Here is a 22,526-nt window from a genome sequence, read left to right as displayed (position 1 = left end):
GTCATGCCCATCCCCCAGCACTGGGAGCAGAGGTGTGACCACCCAACCCCCTTCTCCGAGCAGCACCCTGGGGCACTTCTTGAGCATGACACCTATTGCTTTTGATCTTGTGACAATCCAGTTCCGGGTTGTTGTTAAATTATTCATTGCTAGCTTATGGAGGTAAATTTGCCTATTTCTACCAGTGCATCAACAGCCTCCAATAGTTACATGTGTGGCTTGACTTTCTTTCTTCCCCTTTTCCTGCCCTGGTAGACATCTCGGAGGGCATCTCCTGGTTTTTCTATGGAAGAACACTGGTGGCCATTGGGCATTAGATAAGTCACTCTTTATACTTGTCTCTATCAGGATCTTTGAACTGTTTCTTTTCCTTTGATGATATGGTTTAATTTTGCTAGGACCTTATCCTACTTTTAGCCTCTCCTACAGAACAACAAAACCCAACAGAAATTATTGCTATCTTCTGGGGATGTTTACCCTTGAACAAGGAGAAACAACTGTTGGCCTGGCTCTTAAGGACCGGCATCGAGTCAACATACAGTCCCTGACTGGGGTATTCAGAATTACTGTGTCCTATAGAGTTGCTAGGGAACACACCTTCATTGACTCAGGATTTCCTTCATGCTAGACTGGGCCTCATGGCTGTCCCCTTTACTTCTTCAAATTCTGAGGCAATCTCACTAGGTAGCCCAGGAGGCCTTGAATTTTGAGGTCCTCCTCCCTCATCTTCTCAAGTAGCTAGAATTACAGGCCTGCACCATGGCCTTGCTAGAGTCCTTTAGAATGGATGTCGTAGGTGAAAACAGACTCAGAAATTGAGGTGAACTGGGAGCAACCACCCTGTGTACACTGGGAGCTCAGTCCTCCACGTAGCCTCGGAGGAAGTAGAAAAGGCTAAGGAGAAAAATGTAACAAGGGAAAACAAGCCCCTCCTTTCCCATCTTGTGATCCTGAAACCCTCCCTGGCTGGCTTATTTTCTTCAGCACTTTCAGAGTCTACCTGTTCCCTAAAGACAGGACATTCCTGAGATGATCAAGAATGAACAGGACTGTCCAACCTGAGATTCAAGGAACGATGTGCTCTCAAACACTTTGTTGGCTGGGTGTGTTTGGCCATGAGCTACTCGGAGACCTGGCATTTGTCCAAGCCAAGGTACCAACTGATGATGTTTCTGATTTAATGTCAACTGACTACTAGTTTCCTGTTCCCAGAAATGAACTTCAAATAACACCAAAAAAAGGCGGGGCAGGTTACTGGGATATGACTCAAAACCTCACGGCTCCTAAATTCTTTCTCTTTTAATTTTCAAAACAGGGTTTCTCTGTGTAGTCCTGGCTGTCCTGAAACTCACTCTGTAGACTTGGCTGGCCTCGAACTCAAAAAGATCTGCCTGCCTCTGCCTCCCTATTGCTGGGATTTAAGTTGCATGCCACCACCACCCAGCTCCTGGGAGACTGTATCGTAGCCAAAACACTATGAGACATTTTGCAGTCAGATCCATTTCGTTTTATTATGAACAAACACAATCTCAGATGAGTAGAAATTCTTTCAGAGTTGGTATTAATGAAAATTATTAGATTACAAATAACTACTGTTGCACATAATAAAGGAAAAATCCCACCCAAGGAAGGAAATGGAGTCCTGCATGTTTTCATAGCAGTGAGTATACGGTATCTCACATTATCCATTCAACCTCTGAGAAGAATGATGTCAATTAACAATGTCATCTGGGACATAGGCACATGTCAAGTCCATGGTGGACAGTTACTATAAAAATGTGCAGGACTTAAATACTCCTCTGCTGAGGATCCCAAGTGTTTTATAAAGAGCATTTCCTCATGCTCACACCTACCCACGGAGGTAGGTCAGGAATATTATTATCCCAGTTTCACAGAGTACTGAGTCACATTATTGTTTGGCAACATGCCAAGTGCTACGGTTTGAGTCTGTCCCGTAAGTCATGGGTTGGAAACTTAATCCCCAATGCAACAGTGTTGACAGCTGGGTCCCATAAGAGCTGATTAGGCGGGGAGGGCTCTTCCCTCATTAACATCCTCCTCCAAGGAGTGAACTCATTATTGTCAGAGTGGGACTGTTACAAAAAACTGAGAGTTGGTAGCCGGCCCTGGCCTTCACCACCAGCGTTACACGGCCACCGCTTTCTTAACTTTCCTACTAACCTATTTCAACTAAAGAAGACACTCAGAACACTAGCAAACCAGGAAGAAAAGCTTTCACTTTAAATGCTACAACCGGCTTTAAAATCTTAAAACAAATAGCAAAAACCTACAAATCGCGTACGTTCAGAATTACTTCCCCTATCCATCAGCTACGGGCACTTCATCAAAACAGCCCTAAGAAAAGTTCCCCAAGTGAAGACCCCCCCAGAGGCAATACTGCAGATCAATGTCCAGCTAACCCTCCAGCCGGGCCTTTTCGATCCTGCCACACTTGCAGGCTCTCCGGTTTTAAGGGATCCAAAGAGGAAGAGAGCACAGGCTCATGAACAACATTGGTTAGAAAAGAGGTAAGGCACCCAAGTCGGATTTTAGCGTGTCCACGAGGCAAGGACTGTTAGAAAACTCACTCAATCAGATCTTAGTCTCTTATTAACGTGTCACTTGGTTTGAGCTTTAAAATCTTGATAGTAGTGTTTCTTAGTGAGCTGGTACACCCTTACCGACAGACGTATTTAATGGGGTCCTCAGCCACGGCACGGTTCAGATCCACTGGGCAGGCTAAGAGAGCTGCTTTTATTTTTCACATCTGATTTAATTGGGCACCGGGTAACCAGTGGAACTAAAATCATTCAAAAGGCATTTCCAAGGAATAGGGCCACAGGTCAGCAAATATGATCTCCCAAGAATTCTATTTCAGTGAACAGCTGAAGGATAAGGCTACTTTCAAGGGGACACACAGAGGTTCTAAAGCCTCTCTCTATTCAACTAACGGGAGAAGACTGTTCCCTCCAACCATGGCATTTGGTATGCTGCACAGCCGATCTTAATATAGCCAGGCTACTTCTCTGCTGTGCAAAACCTTTGAAGCAAAGTTCATGGCATCTCAGATCTCCTCTAACCAAAGCTTTCAAACTGAGGCACTTAAGAACACAACCATCACTGGTGTGCTTTCCACTTAGCCAACACTGTCTTCCTTCTATAAGCACCACAGCATCATCCAGGAGGACTGATTAGCCCGAGGAGCTTTGCTGAGTGCAGGGAGCATGCTCTGCCAACTCACAGGAAGCATGTCTTGCGCCAACATCTACGCCACCGGACCGGAATGACTGAGGAGACAAAGAGCCTCTCTGAGCCAGGGATGTTTCTAGAAAGTTGGCCAAACTTTTCCTTTCAAGTTTAAAGAGTGTCAGAAGCCTGGGAGGAAGAGAAGTGGAGAATCTGAAAGCCACCGGAAAGAGATAGCCTTCTCTACCTACTACAGATAGAGGTTGCATCTCTGCATGAGAAAGCTGCTGGGACCCCACATCTTTACTGCCTGTAAATATCCAGGATGTTTCTGCCTAGGGGGAGACTAAATGTCAAAAAGGGAAAAAAGAAGAAAAAAGAAATACCAAAAACCAAAACAAACAAAACAAACAAACAAACAAAAAATCACCCCAAAACAAAAAAAAAAAATGGGAGGGGAAGAGAGGCAGATGTGGCAGGGCTAAGAGATGTCAGCCATGATCCCAGAGTCCTACCTAGTCACAGAGCAGGTGAGCCATGAGTCCATATTGCAGAACGCCTTACCACAAACAGCAGTGGGACTGAAGGGAGCTAAAAACCTAACCTGCTTCCCTAGAGTACCCCAAAGCCGTGAAGTCCCCTGGCAAGGTGCCCCCAGAAGCGTTGACGCTGCCTACAGCTACTTCCAGTTTCCCTGTCTGCGGCCCAACAGTGGGAGGAAGGCGGCGTTTAGCATCTTTTTCAGAGAACACTCGTTGAGTGTTTATAGGATCCAGGACAGACTTTGTGTTTTTCAGTTTTAACTGTGACTCAAGCTCAACTCTTAAAATTCTTCCACTGTTAGATGTATGGAAGCCCCACAGCTATCCTTAATTTTTGAGAGCGACCAGCATCTCAGAGGTGGAAGAACAGGAATTAAAAGAATCTGGGGGTGCAGCTCACAGGACACACACATCCCATGAGCGACTGCCCTCATGGATTCCAAACACGCCTCACTCGAGGGCCCCTTGCTCTGCACGTCCTGTTAATTGTTGTTTTTTTTCTTTTTATTTGAGACAAGGTCTCACTATCTAGCCCTGGCTGGCTTTGAACCCACCTGCTTCTGCCTCTCAAGGGCCTGTGATTTAAGGCGCATGCCACCACGCCTGGCCCCAGGTCCTTGTTATTAAAGGAAAAGAAAATCTTTATTTTAGTAAAGACCACTTTTCCTACAAATTATTTTTCAGTTTACTATTATTCTTTTAAATCCTTAGCCTAAACTACACTGAGATTTGATGTGTTACCGTATTTTAGTGTCACAAAGTTCCGTAGTTGTCACCTACTCAGAATTAGGAGAGGAGGCACACTGTGCTGAAAGGCTCCCGTACCTCTGCCAGACAGAGCCGAGCCCGCTCACAAGAGACCCCCTCTCCCCCAGCACTGATGGATCACAGCCTGCATGTTGAATTTGGCCTCTTAAGATTTACCTGCTCTACAAGCTCTCTGCCAAATAAAACTTTTTTTTTCCTATTCCGTCTGGCAAAGCCTGGGCTAAAAATAACAGGAGAAATCTCTCAAGATTTTTCTTGTATCTCTAACTCAGAGCAGCTTAAGAAGAGTTGGGGGTGGGGCGTGAACCTTTACTGTAGACCCTTGAAAAGTTGGCATACTCTGGAAGGCGAACACTGCCCTACAGCTGAGTGGCTGCTGGCTTGGGGGAGGCGATGAGAACGATGTCACCAGGGACAAAGCAAAGAGAAAGAACGACGGGAAAAGAGAACAGAAGGGGAGATCAGCTTAGCGTCGAGAGGAAGAGCTGTTGACTTCCAATATTTGTCCGTTTTACAATACTGTACCAGAATGGGTTAACGTCATCATTTTAGCATCTGGGTAGCAATACTCAGTAGTTAATTAACAGAACAGTAAGCCTCTGCCAAGCTGGCTTCTGGAATGAACTGGAAGACCCCACACTCAGCCACTCTTGCAGCTTCCGTCTCCAGTTCTCTTAATCCTGGCTAAGACAGCGGTCTTGGACACTCTCTTCCGGTCATAAGCCAGGCCGAGGGCAGCCATGCAGTCGATGAAGAACGTGGTGAAGTTGATGTGCCAGCGGTACTCACTGGCAGAGTAGTCGTAGGGGAAGGCGTGATGGTAGTTGTGGAAGCCCTCGCCTGCAACAGAAGCAAGGAGAGCATTCAGGGGGCTCAGTGATTGCTGCTTCCTCTTCTGCACACACCTCTTACCCTGTGGGCTCCTCAGACTTTGGGGATTCAGGACTGCAGGTGAGGGAATGGCTGAACCATGTTTCATTTACTCTGAACAAGCAGACACCACCAAAGGCACTGCAGTTCCGCTCATACTCTGGGCTCTACACACCTTGTCCAAGTGATTCCATTTCTAAGAGGGTCTTAGCACTGTAGAGTATAGGGAATTTATTTCAAACATAAGTTAAAGAACATGAGCAATAGTGGGTCTCTGACATATGTAAGTCATAAAGAAAATATTTTTTAAATTTACTTTTAATATTTGTACGAGTTTATGCATGCGCACATGTATGCTGTAGCCTGCAGGAGTCGGTTTTCTCCTCCACTATGTGGGTCTCAGGGATCAAACTCAGGCTGGGCAAGTTTGGCTAGTAAGTGCCTTTACCTGCTGACCCTTCATGAAAACCCAGAAAAGGTGCTTTTAATAATATCCAAAGTGGGGGTTGGAGAGATGGGACAGCGAATAAGAGCACTGACTGAGGTCCTCAGTTCAATTCCCAGCAACCACATGATGGCTCACAATCATCTGTAATGGGATCTGATGCCTGCTTCTGGTGTGTATGAAGATAGCAGCAATGTATTTATATAACAAACAAATTATATATATGCATATATATATATATCCATGCAAAGTGACTAATTGGGTGTTGTACCAAGATATACGAGCACCAATCTGAACAGTGTCATTGGATGACCAATAGCTCTTATTGGTAAGGAAAAGGAGCCACAGGTTTGCATAGGGAAAACTGTAACAAGGTATTTGTCGAACTCTCTTCTTAGAAATGTGGGTACAGATGGCAAAGGCACACGTTCATTCATCTTGACAACTGGGACTGGACTTATAGCTTAAATCCAACAATCATGATCACGTGATCTGGCAGGATTCCCCGAGCAATGTTATGGGAAGGGGAGCTCTAGCACAAAACAGGAGAAATCAGAAAGCAAAGGACAAGTGGGCAGAGGGCGGCAGGGTGAGGTGTGTGTGCTAATGGCTGCTGTACAGGGATCACTCATGGATAAGCCACGCCCAAGTACTATAGAGATAAAAATGTTATCCATGTACACACTTGAAATGAACTGCACTGAGTTATAACTCTATCTTTTATACATCATGGTTAAATAAAAACATGAGGCTTATATTCAATGGAGAGAACCCTACTTTCCTATTTATGACCCCCTGTCCTGAGTGAGACTGGCCAGAGGTAATTAAGAAATGGAAGAACTCAAAAGGGCCCATTACAAGAACACTTTCACCCTTTCCAAAGAAGTTAGAGCCTCTCAAAAGGATTCCCCAATAAAAATTACCACACTGGGAAATATCAAAGATTAGAGCATTGTAAAATTCCTCTGGGACCCCTGGCCAAGTATCTCTAGCAGCGAGCCACCAGATGTGGTCCTGCTGGGGACTCACCCACAGCTCCCATGGAAACCAAGATGTTCTCCCGAGAGCTAATGTTCTTGTCATAAGGACGGTATCCGTAGAGGTGGGCGGCGCTGTTCACCAGCCAGGTAGCGTTGAGCACCACAGCGTACCGCAGGAAGGTGCTAACGCACAAGCTGTTTACAAACGTTTCCCCCCAGCAGTACCAGGGCACCAGCGTGGGCAGGATGAAGCACATCAGAAGGAGGCCGGGCTTGTAGTACCTGCGATGACACAACACATTTTAGAGTTCCTGGAGAGAGGACTCTCACACTCCCATGGACTGTCCAGTCCCTGCAGGCAGGGGTGATTTTTCCCCAGTCCCGTGAGTAGAAGGAACCAGCCCCAAAACTGTGGTGGAACATTTGAGAGCAAAAGCTGTTAGCTCACTGTTTAGATGGGGCGATGCGGATGCAGAAGATGACTCATTATTATCCTCGTTGCTTCCTGGGCTGCCTTAGTCTGTCTGTCTGTCTGTCTGTCTGTCTGTCTGTCTGTCTGTCTTTCTAAAGATTTATTTTATATGTGAGTACACTGTTGCAGTGGGATCCCATTACAGATGGTCGAGAGCCACCGTGTGGTTGGTGGGAATTGAACTCAGGACCTCTGGAAGAGCAGACAGTGCTCTTAACCGCTGAGCCATCTCTCCAGCCCCTGCCTTTGTGTTTCTCTCATGACCACTGGAATCTTCACTTAGCATGTGGTCACGCCTCCATTTCTTGCTACCAGCATTTCTTGCTCTGCTCACCACCCCCAAACTGTACCCCCAAACTATAAGCCTCTGACCAGCAGCATCCTCAGGTACACAAGATCACAGATACTTCCAAGGGAACTGAGTCCCCGTGCCCTTCAGTAGCCACCATCTTCCTCTCACATCCTAGGAAGTTCCTTGAATCTAACTCCTTGTTTTCTCGGCTTAAGTCTTTCCTACTACCTAACCTGTGCCCTTCCCAAGAGTGGGCAATACTCTTGCTTCACACTGTTAGAGAACCCTTTAGTAATTCGGTTGCTAACTTAGCGACTTAAATCTGCATGGAGGAGTCCGTAGGAAGGACACGAGCACTATGTCTTCACCACTCTTTTCCTCTCTCATACCTGGGATTTCAAGCAGAGGGCTGCATTCCTGAACACTCAGCTCACCGCACTGCCTGCACAGCCTCTACCTGGAACACTCGTGACGTCTCCATGCAGCTGTGGCTTCAACACCACTTTCTCCTAAGCCTGTTCCCTGTTCTTGGTATCTGTCCAGTTTAGACAAATCCTGACGTGCATGGTGACTATCCGGCTACTTGACTTATCACCTCTGTAGTAGGCCACTTATTCCTTCCAGATAAGCTCTCTATAACAGTCAGTCTGGTCTTCCCCACCCTAGGACAATGAACAGGGTTTTTGTCTTGTTTTGCAATCCATTGGTTCTAATAAGATAACGCACACAGAGAAAAATCAGTTTATCTCTGTGGTCTATGGGATGTTAAAATACGTTTTAAAATTGATCTGAACATGTAGACACAGTAAGTCACGGTTTTTACTTTATAACGCCTAATAAAAACCGCAGACAGTGTAAATGCACATTCCCAGGGGTCACATCCTCAGCCTCCAACCCCCTTCACGCACCTCCTCTGGAACATCACCAGCTTCTCAGCTTTTAGGTCAGACATGTCCAGTTTTCCACCCTTCTCTTTGACAGCCGGGTGTTTGCGCACAAGCAGCCAGCCCACGTGAGAGAAGAAAAAGCCCCGGCGAGAATTGTGAGGGTCAGCGTGTGTTTCTGAGAACTTGTGGTGGGCGCGGTGGTCTCGGGCCCATTCATACACGTCATTCTGGAAGCACAGGGAAGAGGAACCCAGTGTTGAGAAGAGATGCCCTCCAAGGAGAATGCAAGGTCCTAGATGTCTGCAAGGGCCTCAGACTCTCAGCCCAACTCTCAGAGTCCTCAGGATTCTAGTTCAAGAATACACACAGGGTGGAGATGATGGGCTATCCTGTGCTTCCCAGTTGCCTTAGAGGTACATATAGAGAAATCACTCATATAGAGAAGTCCCTGAGCAGAGAAACAGCACGGTCACTTCCTGAGGTTATAGGAAAGCGAGTGTGGTAAGTCATAGTCCTCACTTCTCATCAGCAAGATAGTGACTCTTTTTAAAGTTGAGTTTATGTGTGTTGGTACAGGTGCATACGTGCCATGGCCCATGTGTGGTTGCAGGACAGCTTTCAGGACTCAGTTCTCCCTTTCCATAGTGCAAGATCAAACTTCAGTCTTGCACAGAAAGCACCTTTACCCAATGAGCCATTTTGATGACCCACAGAAGAAGCTCTACAACCAGTGACTGTGGGCCAGGGTGCACGTGGAGGCCTTATCCTATGGCTCAGAGTTAGTTACAAGGCAAGTGGCCTGGCTCCCAGGGTGCTCCTCTGTACAAACAGTGGAGAAAATCATCCCAACACCTTCACCAAGTGGCCGCCCTTTCTGCCCAGTATCAAGGCCACCATGTAACTCCTTAGAACGGGCGCGTCTCCAAAGGACCTCTGGGCCTGTCTGCATCCTGGCTTACCTCAAGAGCACACCACTGTCTCTTCCTCCACCACTCCTCTGTCCCCCAAGAACACTAGGCATCTCTTAAAGGCAAAGTTGCTATGCCAGAAATGGTTAGGCAAATCTGGTGAGCATCTCAAATCTTGACAAGGCAGAGGGGACTAACTTGGTTTCTTAGTTTCCTCTTGCTGCAAATTAAACCCACCAGTGGCTAGCTACCCTGTGTCCTTACAGCTAAGGAGCCGTGAGGACCCTCTACCAAGTCTCCATCTTTGTTCTGCTGTAAGCTTGTTGCTTGAAAATTCTTCCCACCTCAGCCTTACACCAGCCAATCTCTAGGTGTTTCCTCATCTGTAGAGGGGTAGTAATAACAGTATCTACTTCCATTAAAAGAGCCCCAGGGTCTATGACACCTGTGAGTCTGTCCCACTGTGGGAGTCTGAGACAGTTACCTTAAAATGAACTGTCGCTCACTTAACACGGTCAGTGCCCAGCTCTGTGTCTTTTATATTAAAGACCCACAACTGCCACGCTGTGTGACACCACTGGGACCCTGAAATGGAAACTGACCCAGCACATGGGGACCCCTTCTTATTTCCCTTCAGGAGTGACTCTATTGTATACGGACTTCAGCACTTGAGTCTGCACTCTGGGGGACCACACAGTACTAGAAAGAGTAATGGCTGTCCTAGTAAATTATCCAGATCCCTGACTGCCCACCACTGGGCAAAGACACAGCCGCAGCGCCTGCTTCTTACCTGAAACGCCATGGTGTTGGCAACAATGAGGAAGAGCCGCAGGGGCAGCCGCGCCTTGTAAGTTCTGTGGCTCCACAGGCGATGAGCTCCGGCCGTAATGCCCAGGGCGCTGATTACATAGTACAAATACGCTGTAGGACCAGAAAGTCAGGTGTCACCAACAGGCCAGATCCATAAGTGAAGCATGCCAAAGACAGTTTCCTGGCACTAGTCAGCTTCTCAGTCAGCCTTTGGGTAAAGGCCTGTTTTTCTCTGCAGCCCTGGGATGCATTAATCTGTGAAACTTCACACATTTTACCACTTGGTACCACTGGTCATCATGAGTCTGGGTATCACTGGTTTCATCCCGGGGCCGATCTTCTTTGATCTCTAGCAGCCCTCTAAAGATTTCTGGTCAGGACACTGCATTTCCTCAACCTAGAACCCATAATCAAGGGCAGTTTTTGAAGCACCAGCCAGAACAGCTTGGGCAATGGCTAATTGGAGGAGGCAAGCGGTGACATACTGAATAGCTTTGCACAAGGCTTGTAGCAGAGGTGCAAAAAGCATTTCAACACCGTAGCAGTATAAAGGAAGTCAGATTTGCATAGTGGTGCAAACATTACCAAGGACGCTAATATTCTCATATTCTCCACACACCTTGAACAAGGTGAGTTCTATTAGTACCAAGCACTTCTTCTGAAGTCACGGATTCTGGAAAGGTCGTTTGCCTACTGCTGGAAGGTGGGTTTTCCATCTGCCAACACTTGATTCAGTTCTACTATCCAGCCCCTAAGATCTGCATGCCCATCCCAGTGTCTTGTGTCTCTCCCTGGCCATGGTCCTGTCCTTCCAGACTCTCACCCTGAATGTTAGATGCTCAAAGCTGGCAGATGAACACTGCTTCACTGTCCTTGAAGCAGGGAAGCTCAGGAAGTGCCAGTCCTGATATCTCACTGGGAAGGAGAGTGGTACACCCATCTGAACAACCCCCCACCCCCACCCCGAGCACCCGTTAGCAGAACCAGGGAACGGAGACCTTGGTAGAATCGACTAATACTGGCTCCCTCCCAAGGAACACCGAGAAACAAAGGACCTTCACAGGCTACAGAACTTAGTTGCTACTGGAAACGCCTCACACTGTACTAACTGCTCTGTGTCCTTCTGCAGTCAGATAACACGTTTCCTGAGAAAGCTCTCTCCTCCTTCCCAACTCCCGTCCCTCCTACATGACCCCAGGAAAGCAACCATGGCCTTCATACCTATGTCTGGAAAAATCCTAGGGTAACAAGAGCCCTGCACCACAGGACGGCTCTGGGCAGAGCAGAAGCCCCTCACTGAGCACCAAGAGAACACCTGACACTTGTTTCATGCTGCAGATGACCCAGGCAAATCCAAAACCACAGATGATGCTGGGGGGGGCAGGGTTGGGGAGGGGGGTTGTGTGTGCAACCAACCACACAGGACACACAAACCTAGGCAGTCTTAGGCCTCTTCAGTCCACCTCTCAGTCTAGCAAATGGGAGACTTAGATCTCTCCCCTGTCTCCCAGAGAAAAGTGTCCACAATGGTGGATAGGAACTGTACCATAGCTTTAACTTCAGAACCAGGCTCCGGGGAGCTTTGTAAACTTTCTCTGTGCTATCAAAGACATTCAGCTCCAAGGTTATAGAGGCCACAAAGATACAACTCTCTTAAAACAGCTGAGCCTGGAGAAAGGCTGGCAGGGCAAACAACTAATTTAAAGAAGTATACCATTCCTACTTTTGACAAAGATGTGTTGTGAAGATTATGAGTTGAAGATGGGCGGTGGTGGCGCACGCCTTTAATCCCAGCACTCAGGAAGTAGAGGCAGGTGGATCTCAGAGTTGGAGGCCAGCCTGATCTAAAGACCCAGTTCCAGGTCAGCCAGGGCTACACAGAGAAACCTTATCTTGGATGGGGGTAAGTTTGGTTCCTGGAAAACTCTCAAGGATCATATCTCACCACTTGCAGGACCTAGGAAGACTGAGGCAGGGGCATAAAGGCAGCTAGCAATCAGACAACCAACCTTTCTATACACTGTCCTCCAAGAGACCTGCCATTAGTATGCAGACACGGTTCCAGAAAACCAATTGTTCTAAAGAACCCCTTGTTCTAGGGCTCTCTGAGAGCAGCAAGGGGCCCTGGACAGTCCTTCCTTCCTGGTTCAATGTTCAGTTGTGAAACCACCTGCAAAGCACATGGGTGCAGCTAGGGGGCAGCACTACCACCAACCTATACCCACGATTCCCCCAGGAGCTGAATTAGGAAGGTCAGTGAGCGATCCAGGGGCACACTCATCACAGTAGTGGGGTTGTGGCTGCTCCAGGTTCTCTTCCTGCTCAGGAGTATGTGGTAGGTGCAGTGTTGGAGGGAAAGAAGCCACAGCACTATGTGAACACAGAAGAGGGGCAGCAGGCTGAATAGAGGCGAAACACTCCTGCAACCTTATTATATTCTAAAAATGGTTTGTTGACTGGCTTGTGCCAAACTGTGGTGCCATACACCTTTGAACTTGGATATACAGGGGTCTGTTTCATCTTCCTCCAGCCAAACCAGCCTAGTCTAGTCAGGCAGGGAAGTCCAAACAGTTGAGCTTCCTACCTCCTCTCTGTTCTCTCCTTCTCTCCTCCTAAACAGCATCCAGTGTCTTTGACCCCTCACTGAACCCAACAGGTTGCCCATGAGGCCCGTGGTCTAGCTCTTGGCTCTAATGTCTCTGAGGCAGGGCCTGCTTCTCTTGTGGCAGGCAGAGCTGGGACAGGTGCCACCAAGTGACTCATACAGAAAAGCTTGCTCAGAGACCTCAGCATCAAGGTTAAGAGACTCTCAAGACTCAAGTCCCCCCCATTCTAACATCACAAGGCTCTTTTCCCAGCCCAGCTGGTCCAACAAGAACCAAACAGAAATGGCCACTGCCTTGGGTCAGAGGCTACCTCTTTAAAGATCAAGGAGAAACCTGAGGCACTGGCCCAAGACAAGGGGGCGCTGCTCACCAAAGAGGCAGGTGTAGACCTTGCAGGAGGGAACCAGTGTGATCCCGTACAGGGCTCCCACGTGCAGCAGGGCCATGAGGATGATGTTCCTCCAGACGTACTCCAGCTTGGGCGGGGGCCCCTCCTCATCCTGGTAGCTGGGATCATACAGATCATCTTTTATTTCAGGGCGAACATCTGCTCCCCAGTGGTGAGGATTGTTTTCAAACTTCTCTCCGCCATTCTGCTGTCCCCCAGAAGGTGGCGCTGTGATTGTGGTGGTGGTTGAGTAAGAACCAGAGATCTGCATTGAGAGGGGGTGGAGAATTAGGACTGCAGACGCGTGGGGGCAGCAGGGGGTACTTCTCTCTAAAATAACTGCGGGAAAGATGCAATAGCGGCCATACCCCAGTGCCAAGGTTGCATGACTGTGGAGCACACCATGAAATGGAACACTGAAATGTGCAGGCCGTAGGGAGTAAACCTTATGATGAAGGGGAAGGAGAGATGCTTTATTAGTAGCACCCTTAGCAACTTACAAAGGAAAATCTGCGCATATGGAAAAAGAAGGTCAGGTTTTACTTTAAGAAACACAAGTTGGGGAATCAACTGTACTGAGTAAAAACCTGGTTATCACCCGGTCCAGAAACAATCAGTCAAGGTTGAGCAACTCGGAAATGATGGCTAAATGCTCCCAGCTGCTCTGAACTCTCTCCAACCTTCAACAGCCACCCACCTAGAAATCCAATCTGCACCCGCCAACCTGAGAGGGAGGGGCCATCGGGGGAAGCTCACCTCTTGCAGTATATGGGCCGGCATCTTGGCGTCGGATGCTGGGGTCACGTTCCCAGGGATGAGAACGTGCAGCGAGCTTCAGACCTCAGCGACAAAGGGTGCTATGACTAAGTTTCTGCAGCCCGCTGCGCGGTACAAGCCCTGAGCCAGAGCTGGCAGTGGGGTATTAATTTCCTGTATTTCCTTAGGTTCGTTGTATTGATCAATGACCAGATAAAAAATCAAAAGCTGGCTGGCCAAGCCAGCCGCGGACGGAGATAGGGATAGGAAATGAGAGGACGCCAAAATCGCAGCTTGCAGCTACCGGTGTCCAGGACTCGGAATACTGCAGACACCAACACCGCATTGTCCCATCCCTAGCCAGGCGGAGGGGGGCGATGCTAATGAGGCTTTCGTAAACTCTGGTTAGTCATTGGCCGATGGGAATTTGGTACCACCTCGTCCTGCTGCTCTCATTGGCTCTGCACAATCTGCTGTTCCCTCTGCCTCCAGCTCCTCCCCACCTCCTCCCTTCTTTTCTGCTCTTGGCTTCTCACCCATCCCCCGCTGGTCCTCCACCCCGCCCCCACCCTGCCACGGGGGCGCTTCAGCGCTCTTTCTGGGAGAGAAGACCTAATCTAGGAGTGGGGGGTGGCTACCAGGGCAGGAAGACTCGGAGCGGTACCTAAAGTGGGAAAGCCGCTATAGGGCCGACCACTCGCAACTCCATCCGGTCTTTTCCAGAGGCGCGTGGGAGGGGAAATGGCTACCACCAACAGAGAGTAAAGCTGAGAGGGGCCTCCCTCCCTAACAGGCGCCTCTGTAGTCCCTTTTGGAACAATGGCTCAACCTTGCCCACCAGCTCCAGGATGCTTACCAGATAATAACTCGGAGCTCTGGTGCCATAATCAAGTTTTCATAGATCTATGGCTTGCCCATTCACATTAGCCTCGGTCACTACGGTCACTGTGCACACTCTGAGAGCACAGCCACGGTCAGTCAGCAGTGTTCAATCCCACCTCCCTAACGCACCCACCCCCACCCCACCCCCGACCTCACGCCTTCCGAATATATGTGGCACCTTTAGGAGACTCTTCTGTTATGTTGGAAGTTGGCAGTTTTCTACATGAAAAACACCGAAAAGCATCTGGCCAAGGGACGCGTATGTATGTGGAATAGGAACAGAGAGTGGATATTAAATTATTCCTGCAAGCCTCACTGACTGCGCAGTGGATACCTCCGTTCTTTCACTTTAAACTGGAAGAACGGGACATTAGGTACATAAAGAGACTGGACAGGCTGTTCACCAGCAAGTGTTGGAGCTAGCTGAGCTGACGTGCTTTTAGCCCCTGTTCAGAGCTTGGCCCTTGAACTTTTGGGTGGTCAGACCTAAAATACCTCCCCCTCGCAGACCCATCTTCTCTGGGCCTGTGTTAACTCTATCAAGAGATAGAACTTTCAGCCTGGCAGGCTATGCATTCACGGAGTCTGATTCCATATCCAGGTCACCACGTTACTGTATCGCCCACCTAAGGAAAAAGGGTTGATAGAGATCTGTCTTCTCAAGAAGAGAGATGCCAGGCATCTCCTGAGACCAAAACAGACCTCTTGCCTTCTGGTCTCAGGGGCTTGCCAACTTTCTGGCTTGTGACCAGACACCTCCATTGCAGGCCTGGCTCACTGACTATTGCCAATAATGCTGAACACGACCAGGTGTCCTCAGCAAATGGCTGGTGGCGCTCAGAAGTACTGTATGAAGTTATGTGGAGGTGCCACTTCCCCTTGGGTTGACTGTGTATGTCTGATCTGTTTGGTTCTTTTACCAGCTGTGGAGTTTGTTCTTTGTCCTTGGCTGTTAAAAACAAACTCCCTTAGACTGTGAGGCCTGTACAACAGATACTGGTTTCTCACAGTTCTGGGGGCTGGGTATCTATAGCAAAGCACCAGCAGTTGGATTCTGCCAAGAATGGGCCTCTGGTTCATAGGGGGCCATCTCTGTTCAATGGGGAAGGGGTGAGCTTTGACTCTGGGGTTTCTCTTTTTTAAAAAAAATTAGTATTACTTTATTATTTTTAATTATATGGACATGTGGGTATGAGAGAGAGCGTATGTACACATGAGTGAAAGTACTTGAGAATGCCAGAGGTGGTGGGTCCCCTGGAGCTGGTGGGTCCCCTGGAGCTGGTGGGTCCCCTGGAGCTGGAGTTGAGCAGTCTAATGTGGGGACTGAGAATCCAACTCTGGTGCTCTGGGAGCACAGCAAAGGCTCTTAATGGCTGAGCCGCATCTCCAGCCCCTGGTGTCTCTTTTAAAAGGGCACTCACATCATTCTCCCCTCCCCCCCGGGGGGGGAGTAAAGCATCACACACACACCCCAAGCTACTATTCAAAATGTTGATAACAGTACTCAAATGTCCAAATATTGCAAGCTTTGGGTAAGAAGACACAGTGTTTCCTTTGGGATGCCTCCATTGCTTGAAGACAGCTCTACATTGGAGACAAACCTGCCTTTACATTTCCTCAGCCTGCAGTCTATGGTGCTGCCAGCATCAATGCTGGTTGGTGATGATACGTAAGCTGGCTGCCGTCGCATTCATTGTCTATCAGAGAAAGAGAGGGAGGCCTCCCAAGACAGTGGTGTAGAACAGGAGTCCTACATTTCTCTCCAAGACAAATTACGGCCTTGGAGAGAAAGTTCTGGAAACTTAGAAAAGGAATGAGTTGGGGGGGGGGTTCCAGGAAGAAAAGGTGGGAGACGATGTAACTGTTGAAAAGCCAAGATAAGAGGCTGCCTGGCTCATCCCATGTGGACCAACTTCAGGAGCTCCTAATGGTACACAAAATAAAACCATGTGGTAGGGAGACAGCATGCAGCCTGCCATGAAGAAGTATGAAGCGATGGTCTGAGGAGATGGCTCAGCGGTTAAGAGCATGGGCTGCTCTTCCAGAGATCCTGAGTTCAATTCCCAGCAACCACATGGTGACTCAACCACCTGTAGTGCGATTCGATGCTCTATTCTGGTGTGTCTGAAGACAGCTACTGTGTACTCATATAAATAAAATAAATCTTAAAAAAAAAGACTATTAAGAAGTATGAAGCACCATCAAGTTAAAAGCTATAGGTAACATATGATGAATGTTTGCCTGCACCTGCGTTTGCAGGCAAGAAGTGCAGGCTTCTTTAATACAACAAAACACCATGCATGCTTGGAAGATGGAGACGGGAGCCATAAAGTTTCCTGTATGAAAAAGGACATGGAATGTTATGGCAACTGGGCAGTGGTGGCGCATGCCTTTAATCCCAGCACTTGGGAGGCAGAGGCAGGCGGATTTCTGAGTTTGAGGCCAGCCTGGCCTACAGAGTGAGTTCCAGGACAGCCAGGGCTACACAGAGAAACCCTGTCTCGAAAAACAAAAAAAAAAAAGAAAAAAAAGAAAAAAGAAAGAAAGAAAGAAAGAAAGAAAGAAGAAAGAAAGAAAGAAAGAAAGAAAGAAAGAAAGAAAGAAAGAAAGAAAGAAATGTTATGGCAGTTTTTAATTTTGACCCTTCAACTCAAGACAGTAAGAATAAAACAGCCCCCACATCGGTATATTAAATAAACATAAGTTCATTGTAGGGCGTCCTTATTGGCCATGGCACTAAGCCTGTACTTCTTACCATGGCTTTAGAGGCCCCTCTGGACTCAGGTCCTTGCGTATGTCTTTCTCTTAAATGTCCTCATTTCTCTTCAGTCCCATGATATCTCACTATTAAACCCTAAAAATGCTCCTTTCCCTTTGCCTAGAGCACTCTGTCTCTCCAGCCTTTATCCACTGTTGACCTTACAGATTTCTGGTCGTGTATTTTGTTTTTGTTTTTAAATCACCCAATGGTTTACCAGGCTGGCCCCCCATGGCGAGTGGTTTCTGCTTTTCTGACAGTTGTACTAGAATTTATCAAGAAAACAGCACTTGGGTGCCTGACCCAAGAAGGGTGTGAACTGGGTGTTTGTTCATTGAACTTATTACAGAACCATAACTAGATATTTGAAATACTACCTCTTTATTATCTCTTTCAGAACCATTCTCTTTGAAGCAGTAGGTGAGCAGTATAGTGAAGGGGTTGTGAGAAGATGCGTCTCAAGGTGGGCATCGTTTCCTTCCTTCCCGGGATGGCAAGTCATGGGACTTACAGGGTATGCAGATGTGGCAGGTATGGAGACCCTCTCTAGCATTGCCTTGGGACCCTGCAGAGTCTCACGTGGAGACGTGTTTTCCAGCTCTCATATCTAAGCTAAAGGCAGAGGCTAACCAGGGGAAGACAACAGAGAGGAGAGGGCCACACACTTAACTTCTCCTGCTTGCTTCACCCTCCTTCAGCAAGGCAATTGCTGTGGAAACGCCTTGGGGGGGGGGTGTCCATGTTAAATGACTATCACAGTGTGAACTTTATCTTCTCAGTGAGAGAAAAGAAACAAAGTTACTGTGAGCAGTATTATTCCCCATCACGTTCAGATACAAAGTAAGCACCCGCTAATGTGGAATTAGGTCAGCCATCCCCATAAACTCCATAAGGAAAGCAAATGAGTAACGATCTTTGTAGTCACTCTTCTATTCATCTCGCTCTCCTCCCCTTTCTCTCCTTTCTTCCACTTCCTTCCTCCCCCTCTCCTTTCCCTACCCTTCCTTTCCTTCACAAACTATTCCCATCCAAACGACATCACATTAGCATGGTATTTCTCCTCTGGGTGGTTGGAGTTCCAGAAAGCAGAAGTTTCTAGAAATAGGTGCTGCAGTGTAAACCCCTGAAAAGTCCTTGTTCAGGATGCTGTTTGAACCTGAGTCAGGAAAGCAAAGCACACTTCACCCCCACCCCCACCTTCACCCCCACCTCCCCAGAGCAGCAGCCTGGTGCACTGTGTTGGATCCGAGGACAGTGAAGGAGGTGACTGGTTTGTCAAGGAGGGGACAGGAGAGACTGTCTCTGAGAATCTTCCTTCTGGAAGAGGCTAGAGAGAGGGGCAAAGGTCGCTCTGCCCATTCCACTCCTTTCTGCTGCAGAACTCTGAGCCATTTGGTTAATATTGCTCAAGAGCTATCACCAGGTAGGTGTGTGTTACGATGAAAGGAATATTCTAGTCTTAATTTTATTGAAAAATTTGTTAGCTCACTTTATAAGCCCGTATAATGTGGGTGTCTCTTCTCTTTCAGAGTCCTCGTATCTTGGGTTTTCCATTTTATTATTCTAGAAAAGATAAATTAAGAATGTATAAAACGTAATAAGCTGTCTGTGGGCTGGGGGTGTAGCTCAGTGTTAGCGTACCTACCAACAGCATTGCAAGAGAAAGAAAAAGTGTTCACACCTGTAATTTCCACACTGGGGAGTGGTAGGCAGGAGGAATCTGAGTTCAAAACCAGCCTAAGCTACATTGTGAGACCTTGTCTAAAATAAATAAACAGCCCCCATGCTATTCACCAGCCCCCGTGCCGTTCACCAGCCCTGTGAACCGTTGTTAAGTGTTTCATAAAGCAGTCGGTGGGGGAATAATTCAGGTGTGGGGAAAGCACGTGTCACACAGGTCCTTTAGAGCCACTGTCGCAAGTTCTAGAGTGACATCCTGGCCACGTATTGGAACAGACGTGCCCCTGCCTTTCCTCTGTCTAGACTGTACCCCACTGATCACGTATGATCATCCATGTGACTGACTTTGCTCTGAAAAGCCAAAGTGTCACAGTCAACTTATTGAAAGTTCATATTTTCAAAACGACCAAAATTTGTATTTTTCTGAACACTGAATTTAAAACCACCCTTGTCTCCTTCTCTTCCTCCTTCTCCTCTTCCATTATCGTCTTGTTTTATAGAGCACAGTTCTCAGATAAAGTTAATAAGATTTTTTTTTTTTTTTGGTTCTGGTAAGAAGCTTAAAGCAGACTAGTTTATGCACTTAGGGTTTTTGTTTTGTTTTTGCTTGTCAAATACATCTCCAAGAAAGCTTTGCAAGTTCAAATAAAACCAAATTCAAAAGGAGAGAGATAAAAGGATTTTTATTTAACTTTTTGAAGCAAAGTTGGAGTTTACTGAGGGAAGTTTCCAGAGACTTCAGCACAAGTCAAAAGACAGGCAGGGGAGAAAGAAGATGAGAACAGAGAGATGGAGACAGAAAACGGGGGTTGAGAAACGTTAGTATACACCCAGGCAATGAGTATAAGTGGCCCTCTCTAGAGAGCAAGCCACCAGAATCCTAAAATATAAACTGTGGCTGGTGAGATGGCTCAGTGGGTAGAGCTGCTGGCTGCCATGCCTGGAGATCTGAGTTTGATCCCTGGAACCCACATGATGGAAAGAAAGAATTCCTGAAAATTGTTCACAGACTTCCACACTCAACCTGTGGCATGAGCTCTCTGGAACACACACACACACACACACAGTAAGGGTGAAAATTAAAGAGAAAACACAAAAAGCAAACAAACAGAAAAATCAGGTGAGGAGGAACTCCATAATTATTACATTTTAAAACTGCTCAGAAGAGCAAATGTTTCTGAGTAGGAGAGGCCCAATGAATGTCCTTGACGATAAAATATGAAACTTGGAAAAACTGAAGCCAGCGTGTCTTATAAAACAGTTTCTCCCGTGACTAAGAGGTAATGTGAGTCTTTAAAACAATAGAGTACATGAGTAAGCAAGTACCCAGGGATAGAGGATCCACACTAAGAAGGGAAATCCATATCACTACACAGGCCATGGAGACAACGTCTATGCAGTAGGCTCAGAGGGGTGCGGTCTTAGTCAGAGCTGGTTAGGGGGGCCACAGGAGAGATTGCCTCAGGACACAGAGTACCTGATCTTTCGAATGTGTAGTGTGGAGATAAAGACAAGAAAGGAGGCAGAAGGGGGTTGAGTGTCAGTAATGAAGTGTGTGTGGAAAAGCAGGAGAAGAAAAAAAAAAAAGCCGCACTCAGGTCCAGAACAAAGACAGTTGTGCAACAGTGAAGCCACTGTGTGAATGATATTTACACAGTCGCCGAAGCACAAATACGAGTTACCGATTTAAGTACAACTATGACTGAGATTTAAGTACACTCGACTGAGAGGGTGGAGAGAATGCAGTGTGCAGGTTCCTTCCCGAACACTTGAGTGGATGGTGGTCATCACAGCGGTGGTTGTTTAAAAATTGCATTTGAGTCTTCCAAGGTGCGAGGTCGAAAATGGAATTCTTCAGTGACGTAAGCATGTATTTAGGAATACAGAAAGGAATGCTAAGAGTCAGCTCAAAATAATTTAAAGGTGTTCTTCTGGGGAACAAAATGGGGAGGAAAGTGGGTGCTTCTCCGTCCAAAACAAGCTTAATGAAATTACTTCACCTTCTAGGTTGTATATAGTTTAACTTGGCCATAATGCAAGAGGAGATATATTTGGGTGGGGATGTTCTGCAGATTTATAGAGTGGTTACCTAGTCTGCATAGAGCCTGAGTTTTGGTCCTCAGGACTGAATAAAAGCCAGTGTGGTAGCTTATGTCTGTAATCCCAACACTCAGGAGCTGGAAGAAGTTCAGGGCCAGCCTGGGCTATGTAAAACCATATCTCAAGAAAGAGAACTGGAAGAAGCATTTTTTGTTGTTTTTCCGTAATGTGGGCCCAACCAGCCTGGAAGTTGCTATGCAGACTCTGCTGGCCTTGAACTCTCAGAATCCCTCTGCCTCTGCCTCCTGAGAGCAAAGGTTTGCACCACCACCTTTGGCTGTCAAGAGACTTTTAAGGTGAACAAAGTCCACTAGAAACCCATCCCTTAAGCACTCAACCCCCACCCCACCCCCAACTCTCTGTCGGGCCGCCCAACTTAGCCTAGGCTGTGTTGAACTTTTTAAAGGTAGAGAGTTTATATACATACTCGCAATGCATTTTGATCAAATATAGCCTTTAACTCTCCATGCTTCTGCCTTAGGCTCCTGAGTTTATAGTTGTGTGACACTGTGTGTCATATTTCCTCAACTCCCCCCCCCCTACAGTGGCTACACCCCAGCACCCATACCAGGGGAACATAGGACCACAGGACTTAACAACTCAGGGACCTGTGTTTCCGGGATTATGGCAGAAGGCTTCATCATCAGCTGTACTTCATTGTCATCTGACGCCTTCTCCCCGGGGCTCTGGGTCACAAGTAGCTAAACTAAGTGGACTCCATTCTCTTCTATTTTCTCAGCTCCAAGTCCATGACTTTCTCCCAGGATCCTTCCTCTAGGATCTCCATCTCACAAGGACCCTATTTGCCTGCCGAAAGTGGGACTCACCCTTACCCTTGGATAATAGGTTTTCAGCCTTCTGCCCTGGCTCCTTCTGCTAACGCATTGACAGCTGAGTTCACTTTCATAGGTTCTCAGCCTTCTGCCCCTGTTCCTTCTGCTAGCGCAGTGATGGCTGAGGTTACTTTCATATGATACATTATCATCTCTCCACCAGATTTTTGAATAGTTTTCTTTTCTGTGAGCTCTGGGCCAGCCTGGTCTACATAGTGAGTTCCAGGTTTGCCAAAGCTACAGTTTTTATCTCAAAAACAAGTTGGAGGAGGAAGGCATCCCTGAGAATGGGAGTTGACTAGTGAGCTGAGGGAAGAGCATGTACTCGGGAAGCCCAGGCCGCGGTACTCATGGCCCTTCACA

At 47.4% G+C, this 22,526-nt stretch overlaps 1 protein-coding gene across 1 annotated transcript; it reads right to left on the bottom strand.

The window, feature by feature from the left end:
• Positions 1-1,484: 1,484 nt before the first annotated feature.
• On the bottom strand, positions 1,485-14,272 carry LOC114626356 (acyl-CoA desaturase 2). Its single transcript, XM_028773749.1, has 6 exons — positions 13,911-14,272; positions 13,137-13,419; positions 10,141-10,271; positions 8,464-8,669; positions 6,841-7,073; positions 1,485-5,336 (listed from the first exon to the last, which is right to left on the bottom strand). The coding sequence occupies exons 1-6, from the start codon at positions 13,932-13,934 to the stop codon at positions 5,137-5,139; spliced, it is 1,077 nt and encodes a 358-aa protein (XP_028629582.1). The 5' UTR covers positions 13,935-14,272; the 3' UTR covers positions 1,485-5,136.
• Between the last annotated feature and the right edge of the window lie 8,254 nt (positions 14,273-22,526).

The sequence above is a fragment of the Grammomys surdaster genome, unplaced genomic scaffold (assembly GCF_004785775.1).
Source record: "Grammomys surdaster isolate TR1022 unplaced genomic scaffold, NIH_TR_1.0 66, whole genome shotgun sequence".
Lineage (NCBI taxonomy): Eukaryota > Metazoa > Chordata > Mammalia > Rodentia > Muridae > Grammomys > Grammomys surdaster.
The sequence above is the reverse complement of the archived record's forward strand: the minus strand, read 5'-3'. Positions and strand labels throughout refer to the sequence as shown.

Excerpts from the sequence above, each read along its gene's own strand:
- LOC114626356 (XM_028773749.1), bottom strand. The coding sequence starts at position 13,934 with ATGCCGGCCCATATACTGCAAGAG. Across the intron at positions 10,272-13,136 it reads GGTCTACACCTGCCTCTTTG|CGTATTTGTACTATGTAATC; the intron begins GTGAGCAGCGCC and ends CTGGTCCTACAG. Across the intron at positions 8,670-10,140 it reads CCAACACCATGGCGTTTCAG|AATGACGTGTATGAATGGGC; the intron begins GTAAGAAGCAGG and ends CTGTGCTTCCAG.